Source organism: Palaemon carinicauda, chromosome 22, assembly GCF_036898095.1.
Source record: "Palaemon carinicauda isolate YSFRI2023 chromosome 22, ASM3689809v2, whole genome shotgun sequence".
NCBI lineage: Eukaryota > Metazoa > Arthropoda > Malacostraca > Decapoda > Palaemonidae > Palaemon > Palaemon carinicauda.
The window spans coordinates 78,719,380-78,739,966 of record NC_090746.1 but is presented as its reverse complement, the minus strand read 5'-3'; the positions used below and the strand labels follow the sequence as shown (position 1 = coordinate 78,739,966).

At 38.7% G+C, this 20,587-nt stretch overlaps 1 protein-coding gene across 1 annotated transcript in view; it reads right to left on the bottom strand.

Annotated features, from left to right (window-relative positions):
* Positions 1–20,587, bottom strand: part of LOC137616558 (uncharacterized) — a 142,425-nt gene that overhangs the window by 41,763 nt on the left and 80,075 nt on the right. Inside the window, exon 11 of the mRNA XM_068346420.1 lies at positions 2,398–2,543. Coding sequence (XP_068202521.1) covers positions 2,398–2,543 — 146 coding nt within the window. The remainder of the gene's footprint in view (positions 1–2,397; positions 2,544–20,587) is intronic.

The following is a 20,587-nucleotide window of genomic DNA, read 5'->3' as shown; positions in this document are numbered from 1 at the left end:
GTCATTTCCTACTTCACGCTTCATAGTCCTCAGCCATGTAGGTCTGAGTCTTCCAACTCTTCTAGTGCCTTGAGGAGCCCAGTTGAAAGTCTGGTGAACTAATCTCTCTTGGGGAGGGCAAAGAGCATGCCCAAACGATATCCATCTGCCCTTCACCATGATCTCATCCTGCCATTTAACTCCCAATATTCTTCTTAGGGCTTTGTTCTCAAATCTACAAAATCTGTTGGGTATTGTTTTACTGTCATACCACGACTCATGTCCATACAGTAACACTGATCTCACTAAACTGATATATAGCCTGATTTTTTTTGTGTAATTTCAGGCAATTTTTTTTCCAAACTTTATTCAACCTAGCCATTGTCTGATTTGCTTTTTTCAATCTTTCATTAAACTCCGATTCTAAAGACCCTATATTAGAGATCATAGTTCCTAAATATTTTAATCCTTCTACCTCATTAGTCCTTTTTCCTTCCAATGAAATGTATTTCTTCTAAATGAGCCCAACCTCCTGTGATATTTAATGCATTCTGGTAAGCAAGCACGGCAAATCCTGATGTGTTCTGCTAATAAGGACAGCATCATCAGCATACTCTAGGTCAGCTAACTTCCTATTAACAATCCAGTCCAATCCTTCTCTGCCATCTCCAACTGTTCTATGCATTACAAAATCCATGAGAAGGATAAACAACATATGTGACAACATATTCCCTTGGAGTATTCCACTGTTCACTGGAAATTTATTTGATAGGACTCTACTAACATTAACTTTGCACTTACTATGCTCACGAATAGACTTACTCAAATTTACATATTTAATAGAAACATAATAACGCAGGACTCTCCACAAAATTGTTGATTCCTATATTCTACACATTGCTGTACATGTCTTAATATTTCTCTCTAGCCTCTTTAGAATAAAAAAATTATATTTTTTCATGACAACTGACGTGTGATGACTCAGTCAGATCTTTTTTTGCCATTTTCAGCCACACTCCTAGCTCCCATTCATTAGGTTTTGTCTTATGCCACATTCTACAAAATAATCTTGTAAGTATTCTGGGAGTCACTTCCTTTTCGGCCAATATCATCGCAGTTATTCCATCGTATCCAGGGGCTGTAGTGTCACCTTATCAAAATCTTTTTTCAACTTTCTCTGTATCCACACCTCTGATCCACACAGTATTATAAGTTTTAAGTCAGTAGGGGTGTATGAATACAGTAAACTAATAAGAGACTAAAAATAATTAGTTTTGGATACAGGAGCACTGAAGGTCTATGCTTGACTGACATATTGAGTACTGTATCTGGGTGTCAATGATAATTGGACTCAATGAGGAATGAATATCCAAGAGTGTGATTGAATATAAATTATCCAAGAGTGTGATTAAATGTAAATAAGTAAGAACTGTGATAAAAGTCTGCATTAGGCAAAGGCAATTAGTCCTTTAAAGTGGCCAGCTGGAAAAGTTCCTGCCTGGCAATACGTTGGATGGGTAATCGAACCATGCTCAAGACCAATAGTTTCCAGAAGCCTCTGTAATTTCATCCTCCTTCTGAGCTAGGGATTGGGTATTTGCGGGAGCTGATAAGTCTATCTGCGGAGTCATCAGCAGCCCTTGCCTGGTTCTATCTGGTTATAGCTTGATGAGAGGGGGCTTGAGCACTGATCATATGCATATATGGTGGGTCTCTAGGACACTGTGCTGTCCCTTGTCCCTTGACTTAGCCATTCTTAAGTGGCCTTTAGACCTTCAAACATGAGCAGCATTCATAATCTGTCAAGATTTCCACAGATTCAAAATATTTTTAGTGTTCCAATGCACACCTTTACTAATCAACATGATGACTTGAACTATTTCTAAACTGGTTTCCAGCTACAGTTTAATCAGACTATGGAAATAAGCTCAAGGGTTGTAGTATATACTGACTATCAGAAGGGTATTTTGAGTGAGATGACAGATATGATGAGCACAGGGAGAGTGAAAGTTGGTTGTTCAATTTTCAGAGAGGTATCTTTTATCAAGCAAATCCTTGACTGGACTATATGATATGCTAAGATCATTCTATAATCTAGATTATTTAATGACCTTGAGGGTCCATCAGGACTGTTTGGAAAATTTTTTGGATGTGCTAAGCAGAATCATGGTCATTATGAATACCCCATTGTAAAGCACTGAAGTTATAAACTAGCAAATGAGAGATAATACAAACACTTCAAAAGTGGATTTTTTTTTTTAAAGCACCTTTCACAGCAATTCCTTGAAAGCTAAAGAATTCTGAATAATCAAATCCATTTACAGCCTGAAGGGTCATATTGTCTCTGGCATTGGATACAATACAGTATTTTGCTGACCAAATATATGGCACAAATAACTCAACCACAATTTAACTAACCTTCTAATATAAGCACAGAATTAATTCCATGTGACGTAAGTTCTCTGGCTGCTCCGATACCAGCCGCACCACACCCAACAATAACGACTTGGTATCTACTTCTTTCTTTTGGTGTTGCCTCAATGGCCCTTGGGATCTTCTTACAGCTGTTTCAAGATAAAAGAATATGGAGTTGTTACAATATTAATGGCTGGTCAGTGCAAGTAGTAAGAATAGCATCATACACACAAGAAATAAAACTATGGCAACAATGTGTTTAATTGATAATTTTTCAAATTGGTCAAGAGAGTAAGTAATTTCAGATTATTCATTAGCATTATATTATAAACTACTTTAAACACACCAAAATAGATTTCTACTCTCATAAGACTTACCATTAGGAAGGACTTGTTCCTAAAACAAGAAGTGGAAACTAGAAAGAGGAAGTTCAGGAAATTAGAGAGCCAAGTATAAAAAGACTATAAGGAAAGGCCAATGAGGCACTAAAAAGTTCCAGCTGCCATTATGGTCTTCTATCTTAGAATCCAATGGTCATATAAAGCAGATCGGATCAAGGAAATACAAAGGTTACACAATAGGAGGATGGATCTGAACTAATTGTGAGACCGAGGCTCCCGAGAGACGATCCACTATATAATGCAGTGTACCATCAAAAGCCTACTGATGGGCAAACCAGAACCACTAGACAAAACTTGAGAAGTTAGTATAGCGTACAAAACAGGGCAGGTTACGCTAGAAGCACTGTCAGAGGTCTTCTTAAATTCACAAATGAAGCATGTAGTAAGTGTATGAAGCTTACTATGGTACTATTAACTCCAGAAAACCAGAAAGTAGTTTGAGTGGCATTTCAGTATCTAATTTATTACAATTAACTAGCATAGTCTTCTCTAGATTTTTCCATGAACTGCACATTAATTTACTTTTACGTTTTGGACTGTTAGAGCAATCAGCTATCAGCTGATTATAATTCTCAAGAAGAGGAATTGCTACCACATTCCTCAAAACAATACAACAAAACAAAACCCTGTAGCTGACACACCTTCACCAAGTCACTTGAACTACTCTCACAGGCATTTATAGCAATTTCAAAAGACATTCTCTATCAAAAAGTTTATAAACCTAGACTTAAAAAAAAAACAATTTGGATTTCGGGTAACTTTGGCGTACTCCCACCTAGATAGGTGTCATCAATCTCCAGATTCACTCAATAACTAACTAAAGGGGGAGGCCTTTTGAATGAAAAGAAAACAGGAAATTTTCAATCTTAGGGTAGACATTGGCATTTAAAAAGGAGTTCCACATAAATGATGTGTCTATTCCAAAATGAGATTTTGTGTCTTTCAAGAACTTATTTAACCAGGCCTAAGTACGGTACTTTTCATTGCATTTTGAGTAATGCAGTTTAAAAATTCTAAAGGAAATACAATGCTATCTTCCAAAGTATTATATAATTACTATTATCAGGTAGGTTTCCCAGAACACTTAAATCTTAAAAGGATTGACCTATGAATTTGAGCCTTTTACTTAAGCTTGTCACCTGTTCAATTGTAGTTAGCTGATACTGTACATAAAATTAATTATGTATGTGATGTCTTCTATTTCATATGTTCTTTGTGACACAATCTTTCAAAATTCATCAGTAGACTTAGAATCTAATTTCCTTCATTAGAAGATCTAATTTTCTATACATTTGCCAACAATCTGTTTTTCACTGTAATACATAAGATAATGAATACACATGTACAGATTTTTATACTTGACAAATTAAACATTTCTTTCAATCTATATTTTGTGAAATTACCTTTAATATCAACAGTTATTTTACTGAAAAACTTAGTTTTGATACCTACCCTAGCTTAAACAAAAATACCTGTAGGTGACCAAACCTCAAATTACCTATAGGCTATCATTTGTCTGAGATTGTGTACGTGAACTTTTACATTTTCCTTCTCATCTTCACCATAAAACACTTACAGCTAAAGTATATTTTCATTCCTTCCTTCCAGCCAGTCATGCTGACCCAACTGGATCTTCAACACACATTTTTCTCAATATATCCATGTTTGGCACAAGAATATGAAGTCTTAAATTTCTGCTGTGACTGGTATCACTTCTTCATAGTACCAAGGCTTTCGTTATCATAATGATGATCATGTCCACTAATAAGTTTCATTAAAGTATTTCTATGCCCCTCTCTTTTCCTTGCTATATCTTTAAATCTACTTCCCTCCACTGTCTTTCTTCCAATGACCATTTTGTTATTAAGGAGAGGTAAGGAGGTAAATTAGTAAGCACTACCTACCTAACATAAGCTTAAGTTCTTTTTTATTTATTCATATGTACAGTTTTACGGATATTTCTATGCTGATACTTTTCCACTTCTTGGTCTTTTTTTAGTAATTCTGTTTCCAATATGTCCTTTTTGTTTCCATAATTCATTTTTATTTTGATCGCAAGTCCAGTTTTTGAATTTCAGAACACAAATAGCAAAGCAAATCTTGAGTTGAGTGCTTACATTTTTTTTTTACTTTTACAAATATGCCCCCCTGTGGCCACGGGGGCATATAAAAATTAGAATAGCGCCAACGTTATCCCTGCGTGTCGTAAGAGGCGACTAAAAGGGACGGGATGAGGGGGCTGGGAACCCCCTCTCCTGTATCTACATCCTGTGAGACAGCAACAAAGAGATGGAGCTGGGGGGAGAGTGACTGGGGACTCTAGTTTTGGGGTGTTTGAATGTGCGTGGATGTAGTACGATAGAGAGTAAAAGATGTGAAATTGGAAGTATGTTTAGGAATAGAAGGATGGATGTATTGACCTTGTGTGAGACGAAGATAAAAGGAAAGGGTGAAGTGATGTTTGGTGAAATGTCTGGTAGAGTGTCTGGGATTGAAAGGGGAAGAGCGAGAGAGGGTGTGGCTTTATTGCTGAGTGAATGGATGACAGGTAAAGTAGTGGAATGGAAGGAGATATCATCTAGGTTAATGTGGGTAAGGGTTAGGTTGGGTAGGGAATGTTGGCCATTTGTCAGTGCGTATGGGCCAGGTAGTGAGAAAAGTGAAGAAGAGCGGAATGAGTTCTGGAATGAATTAACTAGGTGTGTAGAAGGACTGGGTAGAAGGAATTACGTAGTTGTCATGGGTGATTTAAATGCTAGAGTGGGCGCTGGAGAGGTAGAAGGTGTCATTGGGAAGTATGGCGTACCAGGTGAAAATGAGTGGTGAGAGCCTGGTGGATATGTGTGTTGAGCAAGAGATGGTGATAAGTAAAAGCTTTTACAAAAAGAAAGATAAAAATAAGTATACATGGGTAAGAGTGGCAAATGGAAGAGTAGTAGAAAGGGCATTAATGGATTATGTGTTGATAACTAAAAGAATGTTTGGAAGATTGAAAGACGTGCACGTGTTTAGGGGTATGCCTAACGGTATGTCTGATCATTTTTTGGTGGAAGGAAAATTAGTTGTAGCAAAAGAGTGAGGGAATAGAGTAGGTGAATGTAAAAGGGAGCTAGTGAGGGTTGAAGAGCTAATAAAACCGGGGGTAAAAAGTAAATATCAGGAAAGGTTGAAAATGACATATGACGAAGTGAAAGTAAGAAAAACTGGTAATTTAGAGGAGTGGAAGTTAGTAAAAGAAAGTTTTGTTGGGATTGCAAGTGATGTGTGTGGCAAGAAGGTTGTTGGAGGCAGCATGAGGAAGGGCAGTCAATGGTGGAATGAAGGAGTGAAGGTAAAAGTGGAAGAGAAAAAGAGGGCTTTTGAAGAATGGCTGCAGAGTAATAGTGTAGAGAAGTATGAAAAATATAAAGAGAAAAATGTGGAAGTAAAGTGCAAGGTACGTGAGGCAAAGAGGGCAGCTGACCTGAGGTGGGGTCAGGGATTGGGTCATTCATATGAAGAGAATAAGAAGAAGTTTTGGAAAAAAGTGAAGAGAGTAAGGAAGGCTGGCTCAAGAATTGAAGAGACAGTGAAAGATGGAAATGGAAGGTTGTTAAAAGGAGAGGAGGCAAGGAAAAGATGGGCGGAATATTTTGAAAGTTTACTGAATGTTGAGGATAATAGGGCGGCAGATATAATTGCTGTTGCAAGTGTTGAGGTGCCAGTGATGGGAGATGAGAATGAGAGAGAGATTACAATAGATGAAGTGAGGAGAGCACTAGATGAACCGAGAGTAGGAAAAGCATCTGGTATGGATGGTGTGAGAGCTGAGATGTTGAAGGAAGGGGGTGTGACTGTACTTGAATGGTTGGTGAGATTGTTTAATATGTGTTTTGTGTTGTCAATGGTACCAGTAGATTGGGTTTGTGCATGTATTGTACCACTATATAGGGGTAAGGGAGATGTGCATGAGTGTTGTAATTCAAGAGGTATTAGTTTGTTAAGCGGAGTTGGAAAAGTTTATGGTAGAGTAATGATTAATAAGATCAAGGATAAAACAGAGAATGCAATCTTAGAAATACAGGGTGGTTTTAGAAGAGGTAGGGGTTGTATGAATCAGATTTTTACAGTAAGGCAGATATGCGAAAAATATTTAGCGAAAGGTAAGGAGGTGTATGTTGCGTTTATGGATCTGGAGAAAGCGTATGATAGAGTTGATAGGGAAGCAATGTGGAATGTGATGAGGTTATATGGAGTTGGTGGAAAGTTGTTGCAAGCAATGAAAAGTTTCTACAAAGGTAGTAAAGCATGTGTTAAGATAGGAAATGAAGTGAGTGATTGGTTTCCGGTGAGAGTGGGGCTGAGACAGGGATGTGTGATGTCACCGTGGTTGTTTAACTTGTATGTTGATGGAATGGTGAGAGAGGTGAATGCTCGAGTGCTTGAACGAAGATTAAAACTGGTAGATGAGAATGACCATGAATGGGAGGTAAATCAGTTGTTGTTTGCAGATGATACTGTACTGGTTGCAGACACAGAAGAGAAGCTTGGCCGATTAGTGACAGAATTTGGAAGAGTGTGTGAGAGAAGGAAGTTGAGAGTTAATGTGGGTAAGAATAAGGTTATGAGATGTACGAGAAGGGAAGGTGGTGCAAGGTTGAATGTCATGTTGAATGGAGAGTTACTTGAGGAAGTGGATCAGTTTAAGTACTTGGGGTCTGTTGTTGCAGCAAATGGTGGAGTGGAAGCAGATGTACGTCAGAGAGTGAATGAAGGTTGCAAAGTGTTGGGGGCAGTTAAGGGAGTAGTAAAAAATAGAGGGTTGGGCATGAATGTAAAAAGAGTTCTATATGAGAAAGTGATTGTACCAACTGTGATGTATGGATCGGAGTTGTGGGGAATGAAAATGACGGAGAGACAGAAATTGAATGTGTTTGAGATGAAGTGTCTAAGGAGTATGGCTGGTGTATCTCGAGTAGATAGGGTTAGGAACGAAGTGGTGAGAGTGAGAACGGGTGTAAGAAATTAGTTAGCAGCTAGAGTGGATATGAAAGTGTTGAGGTGGTTTGGCCATGTTGAGAGAATGGAAAATGGCTGTCTGCTAAAGAAGGTGATGAATGCAAGAGTTGATGGGAGAAGTACAAGAGGAAGGCCAAGGTTTGGGTGGATGGATGGAGTGAAGAAAGCTCTGGGTGATAGGAGGATAGATGCGAAAGAGGCAAGAGAGCGTGCTAGAAATAGGAATGAATGGCGAGCGATTGTGACGCAGTTCCGGTAGGCCCTGCTGCTGCCTCCGATGCCTTAGATGACCGCGGAGGTAGCAGCAGTAGGGGATTCAGCATTATGAAGCTTCATGTGTGGTGGATAATGTGGGAGGGTGGGCTGTGGCACCCTAGCAGTACCAGCTGAACTCGGTTGAGTCCCTTGTTAAGCTGGAGGAACGTAGAGAGTAGAGGTCCCCTTTTTTGTTTTGTTTCATTTGTTGATGACAGCTACCCCCCAAAATTGGGGGAAGTGCCTTGGTATATGTATGTATGTATGTACAAATACTACCTATGGCACTCAATTAATATTGTGTTAAAGTAAACAAATAAAGTCACTGTAAAAAGGACGAAACATGAATTGCTGGATACTTTTGCAAGTTTACATTAGACCAGTTACTGTACATTGATGGACCAAAGCTACATTGCAACTTCGTATTAGGAATTTACCAATTTCAGTAAAACACAACATTTGTTTATCTCTAAAAGAAATTAAATTTTGGTAATAATAAAAAGTTTTATTACTTCAACATTTATAATAAATACACACGGGAACATAATTTATTTCTAGCACATTATCATACAAAAATCATATGTATGACAAATAAATTAATGAGAAAATCTAACCTGATTTTAAAAATGTTATTACATGAACCTTTTGTAACTCTCAGAATACTAAATACAGGTCTAATAGTATAGGGAATTACAAATACTTGAAATGCAGATCTCTAGTAAAATAACTTCCTTTAAATAGTTATATAACTAGAGGAGCAGTGTAATAACAATCATTTATTATTTCCTTAATCATCAAATAAACTTCATTCAGGTTTTATAAAATTAGCAAGGAATAAGAAACTTCTCTTCAAGCTTTAGAACGTGAAAAACTTCTGATAACTGAATTTGTGGATGGAAATTATGTATGTTATGTATCATGACGATGAATAATATCAAACACTAGTATACGCAACTTGTCAAAAATGACAGGTAAATATTTAGATATGCACGCACATAGACTCAACCCTTCCCACCTCAACCCCTTTGCTAACTACAACATGGCAGTTCCGCCAATTTGTGGGAGGGTTTGGTTCCGAGTATACCTCTAGGACTTACCACCTCTCTCCCTACCCAAGAGACGGGAAGAGACCAAATACTTATATGTCTGGCATATATACATGCATATATATACACACATATACACATGTGTATATATATATATATATATATATATATATATATATATATATATATATATATATATATATATATATATATATATATATATATATATATATATATATACACACATACATACTGTACATGCTGATACATGTACGTTTCCCACCAAAATGTATTTAAAGATGTAATTGGTACTTTAACATTGTAGCCTTTTTTTATAATTGGATTGTTATCCTAAGTTGTTAACAAAGAGCTCTGCTTACACCTCTGGTGTAAATATTAAGTCAGTTACTAATAAACCGTTGAACAGCTAACATCTCTTGAATAATTGCTTATCATTTGGTAGCAGAGCGTCCGATCTGAATTGTTTTTTTTTACATCAGGAAAGTTTATACTACACACACTGCCGGTTTCCATAACTTCAAAGCATCAAGAAAAGTTTATAGTGAGTTTAATGTGGAATGCTGCAACGTAATATCATGACGATGGAGTAGACTTCCACCTTCACCGCCAGGATGGGGGGATTTTCAAGTCAGCTGGCAGATTCTTATTTGTTGTTTCACTTGTTGGATTCAAGTATAAAGCATGATACCAAGACATCCCCTACATTGAATATTTGCTGAAGGAAGACTCAGGAATGACGGATGGTTAACGAACGTGAGCCCAGAGGATGAGATCTTCGTTTGGCTGAATTGCAAGTACTTTCTGTATGCTTAGGTCTAAACTTGGAGCTGTGTATTGGCGCTGGAAGCACATCATGAGGTAATGCTTGTAGTGGAAGAAACTTACCGAAGTAATGCTTTCACGGAGAAACACATGATGATTGTAATGCCAGTCTTTATGTATAGAGAATAGCTTTGAGTAGACTATGGAGGAAATCGAATGATAAGGAACTGTTGATATAGAATGGCACCAAAGGCCTAGTTTCGGATTATTTTGTTATTCCCGTAGTTGATAACTTTTTGTTTTGCAGTTGAACTTAATACTTCAAATTTAGCTGTAATTTTTCATTCTTTCACTTATATATATATATATATATATATATATATATATATATATATATATATATATATATATATATATATATTTATATATATATAAAAAATCCCATTTTTCTTTTGTGATTACATTTAAAGTTTTAATTTGTCATTATATTAACACATTAGGTATATTTGAAATAGTTTTTACTATTGAGGTGGGGATTGATAATTTTACTGAAATTAATTATTTGTTCAGTATGGCTTGGAATGATCCTAATATCCATGGTGGTGGTCTTTAGATAAATAAATATGTTTTCATTTGATACCACAGGATACAAAAATGATAACGACCTTGCTAATGATATTGATAACCTTTTGAATTTCGGGGAAATAAATAAGGTTACCGGAGAATTTGATTTTGTGAAATGTAAAACTTGTAATGGCCCTCTCTTTGGTCATATTGGTACGGAAGATGATTGTGCTAAGTCGAAATCAAAGAAATTCAAGGATAAGGACGTGAAGATTTTAATGGACCATTTCAGAAATTTGACCTGTTTTAAGTACAAGATGCTCACAATAGATAACAGAACATCTCAAACTTACTGTGACGCGTGCGAGGAAAATCTGGAAAATAGACTTAATTTCATTATGCACATGGAGTCAACACACATGTCTAAGGTTAGTGATCACAGAGTCAACGGCTCTGCTGATTCTATTAGCTCGGGGCCAGACTTAACAGATGTGTTAACACAACAAAATGATATTCTGATAAAGTTACTGGACAACACTTCAAAAATTAAATCTTTGCCAACTACAACTCCGATTACAAAAGCCAAGTTTCCGCCCATTTGGGTTGGACAAACTTTTGAAAGATTCAGAATTGAAATTGAGGATTGGAGCAGTAATAACAAAGATAGTGAGTACAATAAATATAACGATTTAATTGAAAGCTTGAAGAAGAATGAGAGGGTTAAGGAATATGTGATTACAGTTGTAATCGATCGTACAGCTAACAGCACTTTGAAGACAGTAGAAACTATTTTAGAGGTTTTGGCTGAGAAATATGCAAAAACTAAGGCTGAAAAGTGTAATGACATTATGGAGAAGATTATCGCCTTTTCTACAGATAAATCAGAAAGTTGCGAGAAATTTCTTGATAAGTTTGAAGATTTGATGGCTGAAGTATCAAGAGAAAAAATAAATGCTTGTCTTAATTATGCATTGAGTTTATTAATGATAAAGAGAGCTCACGAAGGAGGTAAAATAACCTCGGATGAGAAGACTCGCCTTAAAGAAGTTATTGAACATGGAGTGGAAAGGAAACCTCTTGATGAAGATGATGTTGCTACTAGATTGAAGATGGAGTTTAGGAAGCTGAAAATAGAAAATAATAGAGATTCGACATCAGATATATCTTTAAATACTAATGCATTTTACACTGATAACAGGAGTCGTTACCAAGAGTGGAAAAAGTTTAAAGAGCTACCAAACTTTAACAGATATAGAAGATCCACTTCAAATCCTGGATTTTGGAGAACTGCATCTGGTAACTATAGAAGAGGTCCTTCTAGAACACCGTCTCGGTCATCATCAAGAACGTCATTTAGATCGGTCTCAAGACCACGTGACAGTTCAGCAAGGAGATTTGACAGATCATCTTCGAACTTTAAATCACAATCAGAAATGAAAGTTGATGAAAGACTGAGAAATCTTGAACAAGGCAATGAGAAACTTATGAAGGAAACGAAAGAGTTAAAAGAGATGATAAATAAGGCAAATACTGTTAGATTTGTAGCTGAAGAAAGCAGGGAGATAGTAATTGATCACACTATGGATGTTCATTTCACGAAAGAAGTTGATGAAGTGGAAGCAATGATTGTTGATACCGGGTGCCCAAAAACTCTAGTTGGAAGGAAATGGCTAGACAGGTATCTCGATATTAACGATATAAGAAAGGAGGATTTGGAAAGTAAATCTTGTTCTCAGGATTTTAGATTTGGTGATGGACCTGTCTTTCATAGTGCAGAAATAATCAGTCTTCCAGTTGTATGGAAAGAAAAAGATTCTGAAGATGGTTTTGTAAAGATGATAGTTGAAACATATGTGATTGACGCCAAAAATATTCCTTTCTTGTTCGGCAAAAATAAATTGAAGGAATGGAACGTAGATATCATGCATGATAATATCATGGTTATTAATTTACAGAAGTCAAAAAGGTTTCAGTTGCATGATACTGATGGAGGACATCAAGCTTTGCAACTATACAAGTGTGGCACATGGACTACAAATGAGACAGTTTTCTTTATGAAAAAGGAAAAAGATGTACAAAGTTATAAACAAGTTAAAAGAATTCATGAGGTAACTAACCACAAAGGAGAAGAACAGCTAATTTGGGCGTATAGAAATGCTAATCTGTTAAATGATGAAATTAGGAAAACAATTAAGAAGGTAGTAATTAATTGTAGAGTTTGTCAGAAATTCAAAAGATCTTTGGGAAGGCCAAAAGTAGCAATTCCAAAGGTAACTGATTTTAACCAGATTGTAGCTATCGATTTGAAGCAGAATGGAAATAAGTACATACTTTGGATGGTTTGCTCATTCACAAGATTTATTTCAGGTGTAGTACTTTCAAATAAGCGAATGGAAACTGTAGTCAATGGTTTGAATAATGGTTGGAACTGGCGGTTTGGTTTTCCTTCAATTGGTTTTTGGGCTGACAATGGAAATGAATTTCAGAATGAGGAGTTAAATGAATATGCAAGTAAGTTTGGCTTTACAGTAAAGTTTGGTCCACCATACTCTCCTTGGAGCAATGGCTTAAATGAAAGAAATCATCATTCTGCTGATGTTACTGTGACCAAGATGCTAGAGACAGACAAAAAGATTGATTTGAAAATAGCAGTAAATATGGCAGCATGGACACATAACACTAATGTAAATATACTTGGATATGAACCCATGAGACTGGTTACAGGGAAATCAATTACTTTTCCAGGAATCTCAACAGGTAATTTAGCTACAGAGAGTTTATTTGACGGTGAAGCGATTTCAAAGATCATGGAAAGGCACCATGAGATAACCAAGAAATTTAGGGAAGAAGAATTTGAAAATAAGTTGATCAAAGCTTCGGAAGTGAGAAAGGGTAGTTTTAATGACATTAAATATTAAGAGGATGATCTTGTATTTTATCAAGAGAAGAATAATAAAAGCTGGTGCGGCCCAGTAAAGGTATTTTGTCATAGGAACAGAGATGTTTTCATATGGACAAACGGTGATTTAAAAAAGGTGGAAGATGGTAAAGTTCAGCCATATAGAGTTTATGCCCGTGAAGACAGTGATAAAGGGCTGATTAACGAAGTAAGTAACAGTACTGAGGAGAAACTTGATAAAGAGAAAGATGGAGTAAGAAATGAATGCAGAAGAAAAACGAGATCTCAATCTAGAAAGGTTGAGTCTATTGAAAAGGGAGATGAAGAGGAAAGAAACCAGAATGAAGTGAGTAATTTTATGAAAGAGAGAGAGGAAAAGAGCACATGTAATAATGAAAGCATTGATTATGTTGAGCAAAAGGGTGATTCTATTGGTGCCTATTGGCTGAAGTCTAAGAAGGCCGAATGCTTTCACCTTGATAATACCGTATTTGTAGTGGAACTCCCAATTAAATATCATAAGATGCCGGAAGTGATTGAAGCTAAAGAAAAAGAATATAAAAATCTCCAAGATTATGATTCTTTTGAGGAAGTCAAAGATTATGGACAACAAAGAATCGGCAGTAGATAGGTAATTACTAAAAAGGAAAAACATGATGGTCAAAAGACTGATTATAAAGCCAGGTTGGTTGCAAGAGGCTTCCAGGAAGAGTGCAAACCTCAAGCGGATTCTCCTACTGCTATGAGGGAAAGTGTAAAAATATTTCTAGCTGTAGCAGCAAATGAGAAGTTCAATGTGCAATCAGTTGACATTAGGGCTGCTTTCTTGCAGTCTAAAACTTTAGATCGAGATGTCTTTATTGAACCTCCTAAAGATTTGAAGAAAGATGTAATTTGGAAATTGAAGAAACCTTTGTATGGTCTTGATGATGCCAGCAGAAAATTTTGGCTGAGAATAAGAGATATATTTAAACAGGAAGGTTTGAGGAATGTAAGTGGTGATGAAGCATTTTATTATCAACATGATGGAAGCGATCTTATAGGGATGGTAATTACTCACGTGGATGATTTCAGCATAGCAGGAACAAAGGAGTTTGTTAATCAACTCACAGAAAAAGTGCAAAGTGTTTTGACAGTTTCGAAGGTCGAAAAGGATAAATTTAGATTCACTGGTATAGATATACAAAAGACCAGAGATGAAATTGTAATCTCGATGGAAGATTATGCAAATAGTATTGAAGAGATACAAGAAATTCGTAAAGCTAAGCCTGATGATCCATTGACAAAGCAGGAAAATAAAGTTTATAGAAAATATGCAGGAAAGATAAGTTGTTTAGCCGCAAATACTAGACCAGATTTATCAATAACTGCTTTATTAATGTCAATGAAGAATAATGAAGCAAAGATAAGAGATCTTAAGAGGGTAAATCAGGTCGTTAAGAGAATCCATAGCAAACCAAATAAAGTTGTGTTCTCCAGAGTTGGCAATAAAACGGATCTTGTTATTTTTGGTCTAGGGGATGCTTCTTATAGGACTGATGATAAAAGTATAGGAGGAAATCTTATTTTATTAGGATCGAAGAATATGTATGATGCTGTGCCTATCTTTTGGAAATCAAAAACAATACGAAAGGTTTGTCATTCTGCAAAGGCAGCGGAAACAAGGAATTTGTCTAAATTAGTTGATGATTCGGTATTCTTTGCTGCACAGCTTGGGCAATTACTCTTTGGAAAAGCTATTAAAGATTCAGTGAATCTTCCTGTCAGATTGTTTACTGATTCTAAGCCTTTGCTGGAATCGATTGGTAGTACAAAGCAGGTGGAGGAGCGATTGCTTCGTAATACAATAACAGATTTGAAAGAAAAGTTGGAAGATAATTCTGTTGAATCTTATAGCTGGCTTGAGACAAAAGAGATGATCGCAGATATTTTGACAAAGGAAGGTAAATATAACCCAGAAGTGTATAATATCTTTATTGAGAACAAATTTTGTCATGCTAGAAATGAGAAGAATCTGGTGTCATATGTCAATGGTGAAATTCGCATGAGAAACTTTATTTGATTTGTTATCAGTTGTTCAAAATTTCATGAGGTTAAAATGTAAATAGTTAATTTGAAACCTGCTTGGTCCAAGCCTTTAATGAGTACGCCATATATGAGTCCATGAATTTTATGTTGAAGAAATTCTATTTGTTAATTAAGAATTTTGTTTACTTTTGTTTAGTGTAATCTATATTTGTTCCATTTCATATATGTTTTTTAGTGACTTTCATTTTGAGGGGGAAGTCACTGTATGTCACGATTTTGAAAAGTCTTTTTTTTTTATAACAAACTTTTTTTTTTTATTCTCAATTCATATATTTATATTTTGCTTTACTTTTTGTAAAATCCAATCAAACATAGAAGGGAGGAAACATGATACATATACGTTTCCCACCAAAATGTATTTAAAGATGTAATTGGTACTTTAACATTGTAGCCTTGTTTTATAATTGGATTGTTATCCTAAGTTGTTAACAAAGAGCTCTGCTTACACCTCTGGTGTAAATATTAAGTCAGTTACTAATAAACCGTTGAACAGCTAACATCTCTTGAATATCTGCTTATCACATACACATACATATATATATATATATATATATATATATATATATATATATATATATATATATATATATATATATATATATATATATATATATATATATATACGGATTTTGAGCGAAGCGAAAAATCTATTTTTGGGTGAGATAGCCATGACGTCCTGATGGAAGGTTCCTTCGGTAGCTTCCTTGGGTATATTTAACTACAAGGATATTCCCAGAGAATTAAACCACAGGTTATCACAGAATTCTAACTTCTGGTGCGAGTATCCTAAAGGTTTCCCTCTAAGATATCGTATATCAACAGGGGATGTATGTATTAACACGCCACATAGCTATCTGCACCCCATATGGAGTTAACACTTCGATATGGAAAGGTGGAGAATAACTGGGGGAGCCGTTCCACAGTTACACTCATACGTGGCTGCTTTTGGTACTCGAAACGTAAACAAACGGGCGCCATTGCTAAATGACGTCACGTCCGTCCTCATCCTGATGCCACCTCCTTGCTAATCTCCATGATACAGCAGGACAGGGCGGGGTCTGAAAGGCTGGACTAGAATAGACGGGAGGGTCCATCAGGACGTCATGGCTATCTCACCCAAAAATAGATTTTTCGCTTCACTCAAAATCCGTTTTTTGGGCTCAAGCCATGACGTCCTGATGGAAGAGTACCAGAGAATCAATGTATCGTGGAAAATTTCCCCTTTTGTAGAGTAAGTGCCAAGGGCTCCGAATAGAGGTACTGTATGTAATGTGACCTCGGTAGAGGTTCCGTGGGGATCCAGCTTCCTGCCCCCCTGGCAGAGAAGTCCCGGCGGATTATACCAAAATCCGAAGTGGTCATCGAAGGGCTACTCACCCTGCGGAGAGTTCGTGTAGGACTCGGAGACAAGACAGAAGGTTAATATTCGTGTAGGAATATTCTCAAGAGTAGACAAGTGAAAATTAATCACTATATTCCATGGATTAGAGATCAATCTGGTCTCGAAGGCATGACGAAGGTAAGTATTCAAGTAGGAATATTACACAGCATGGGTGAGTATATAATACAGACAATTTATATTATTCTTCTAATTCCAAAGGAAAGGGGTAAATGAAACTATGACAATCATGTATTTCATAATGGTAATAGGAGCGGAGAGAGACGCACAAGTAATAAAATAGACATTTTATTTCATAAATTGCAGGTTAAAGTAATAATAATTGCAATAAAGGGTGTCAAGTTAATTTACAATAATAAAAATAATGTACATAGAGAATAGAAGACTTCAATCTTGAATCTGAAAGAAATTTCAAATTTAGAAACACAAGTTCCAGAGGAACGTCAGTCTTTATCAAAGAAAAAAACTTATCATGTCCTAGGGCATGTGGCACTCATGTGAAGTCTATGACACTTCACCTTGATAAGAACAGTCTATTAGAAACACTAAGTGTCCATGAAATCACTATGTATCACACAAGGGTCAACACAGGCACCCGTAGAGTTAAAGTCCCAAGTAACTCGCTGTTCTATGCAGAGTTAAACGGCAGGTTTCATAACACTACCTGCGGCTACCACGAAATGTTTAACTTCATGCACTTGCTTTGCGTAGTGCTTGAAGAAAACGCGCGACGATTTCCATCCTGTGAAGCTCTTGAGGCTTTCGAAATCCATACTCTGGAAGAAATTCAGAGAAGACGCGACTTTTCTAGGATCATGACCTGCGGGTGTACTGTCAGGATCCGCTCTGCGAATGAAGTAGGTGATTTTCGCTCTTAGTTGTTTCAGTGACAGGTCGCTACCCGATGTTTCTCCTTTGAAGAGTTGACCTCCACCAAAGTCTGAAGTTCTTCGAAGATAGACCTTGAGACTCTCCACTGGACATAGAGAGACATCTTCCTTCAGGGGGCAGATTCTCCAGGGGCCCCATCTCTTGGTGGGTAATTCATTTTTTGCGAGAAACGTCGGATCAGGGAAGAGGGTAAGTTCTCCTGTATCTGCGAACAGGATATGACCCTCGTCTCTTGATAATGCCACTATTTCGCTGCCTCGGGCTCCCGAGGCGAGAGCAAAAAGGAAGATAACTTTTTGAGTCAGGTCCTTGAGAGGGCACGAATCGTTGTCCAAGTTAGAGGCAAAATGGAGCACCTTGTCCAGGGACCAGGAGATAGGTTTTGGCGGAGGTGCTGGGCGTAGTCTAGCGCATGCCTTTGGTAGTTTATTGAAGATATCGCTGGACAGATCAATCTGGAAGGCGTAAAGTAGTGGTCTAGTCAAAGCCGATTTGCAGGTAGAAATCGTGTTGGCTGCTAAGCCTTGTCCATGAAGGTGAATGAAGAAGGACATGCAAAAATCAATGGTGATTTCCGTAGGATTTTTTGCTTTGACGAACGAGATCCACTTTCTCCAGGAAGATTCGTATTACCGTCGTGTGGATTCGGTCTTGTATTCCCCGAGGAAGTCTAGACTTTTCTTCGAGATCCCAAACCTTTTCTTTGCAGCTAGGGAGAGAAAATCATGAGATGAAGGTCCCTGACTTTCAGTGATGAAGCGAAGACAGTCGACTTCTGTACTTGCAGAGAGAGAACTGGGCCCGGGAGGGGGATCAGCGTGGGCTGCAGCTCCAGGACCAGGGGGTACCAATTGCTCCGGGGCCACTTGGGAGCCACTAGGGCCGCTGTCCCTTTGAAGGTTCTCAGTTTGGAGAGGACTTTCAGCAGAAGGTTGGGGGGAGGGAACAGGTATATCCTGGACCATCTGTTCCAATCCAGTGACATGGCATCCACTGCTTCTGCCTTGGGGTCCTCGTACGGGGCCACATATCGAGGAAGTTGATTGTTGTCGCTCGTTGCGAAGAGATCGATCTGAAGTTCCGGGACTTGGCGAGAGATGAAGGAGAATGATCTTGCGTCTAGAGACCATTCCAACTTTATTGGGTTTGTCCGTGATAGAGCGTCCGCCGTCACGTTGCGGAATCCTTGTGGGTGAACTGCAGACAGGTGCCATTTCTTCTTTTCTGCCAGACGGAAGATTGGAAGAAGTACCTGATTTATCTGGGGCGATCTCGAGCCCTGACGATTGAGACATCTGACTACCACCGAGTTGTCCAGAGTCAGACGGATGTGGATCGAGGGAGGCGGAGAGAGTTTCTTCAGGGTGAGAAGGACCGCCATGGCCTCCAAGATGTTGATGTGAAACGTCTTGAATAGGGGAGACCATGTTCCCTGAACCTGTCGTTGGTGGGAGTGACCTCCCCAACCCTCCAGTGAAGCGTCCGTGTGGATGTTGAGTGATGGAGGCGGGTGTTGAAGAGGAATGGACCTTTTCAGGGCCTTTGCTTCCGACCACGGCTTTAAGAGTAACCGAAGTCTGCTTGGGAGCCGTCTCTTGAGGTCTCTTCGAGCGATGGATGCAGAACGTTTCCAGACTCCCGCGGCATCCTTTAGCTGTGCGCGAAGCACTGGGTTTGTCACAAAGGCGAACTGTAGAGAGCCTAGAACTTGTTCCTGCTGTCGTCTTGAGATCCGTTTGGATTTCAGCAGTTTTCTGACAGACCCTGCTATTTCCTTCCTTTTCTTCTGCGGGATGGAAAGGCGGTGTGACTGAAGATCCCAATGGATTCCCAACCATTGGAACTTCTGAGCTGGAGAGAGGCGAGATTTCTCGGCGTTTATCTTGAATCCCAGATGTTCCAGGAACTGGGTGACTTTGTTGCAGGATCGTACACAATCTTTGGGCGATGTCGCCCAGACCAGCCAGTCGTCTAGGTAAGCCATCACTTGGACGCCGCGAAGGCGAACCTGTTGGATGATGGCGTCTGCCAGCTTGGTGAAGATCCGTGGGGCTACGTTGAGCCCGAAGGGCATGGCCCTGAAGGCGTAACTTTTCCTTTGGAGTCGAAATCCTAGGTAGGAGGAAGCGTGATGGTTCATTGGAACGTACCAGTAGGCATCCGCCAGGTCTATGGAGACCGTGTAGGCCCCTGGAGGCAGGAGGGTCCTTATTTGTTGAAGAGTCAGCATCTTGAACTTGTTGTTCGCAATGAACTTGTTGAGGGGGGATAAGTCTAGAATGACTCTGAGTTTGTCGGAGTCCTTCTTGGGGACGCAAAATAGCCTCCCTTGGAACCTGGTTGACTTTACCCTCCTGATCACCTTCTTGTTCAAGAGTTCCAGGACGTACTCTTCCAGGAGGGGGGTTGACTGTTGGAAGAATTGCTGGAAGGCTGGGGGGTGAGAAGGGGTGCATGTCTCTTGGCGTCTCCGGAGGGTGCCGGCAGGCCGACGGCACGCCGGAGGCCGATCCAGCAGGGTGGAAGGCATCAAGACAGACACATTGAGTATCTAAGCATAATACCATCTTGGCGACCGCCGGCACAGCGGCGGGTCGCCGGCGGCTCCGGCAGCCGAAGGCTGACGGCTTGGTAAGCTTGGATCAGTTCATAAGATAATTATGTATATGGCAGTATACCCAGACCGCCAGCAATCAATGCCGGCACGCCGGTGGCCGGCCCCGAAGGTCGGCCAGCTGAAACTAGGTAAAGGGAGGGTGGGACATCGGCTGTATGCCGACGGAAGGCTGACGACTTAGAGGAGGGAGGGTATCTTATGAAAGAGTGTCACCAGAGTGTAAGGCGGTATCGCCGGCAGTAGAGGCGGCAA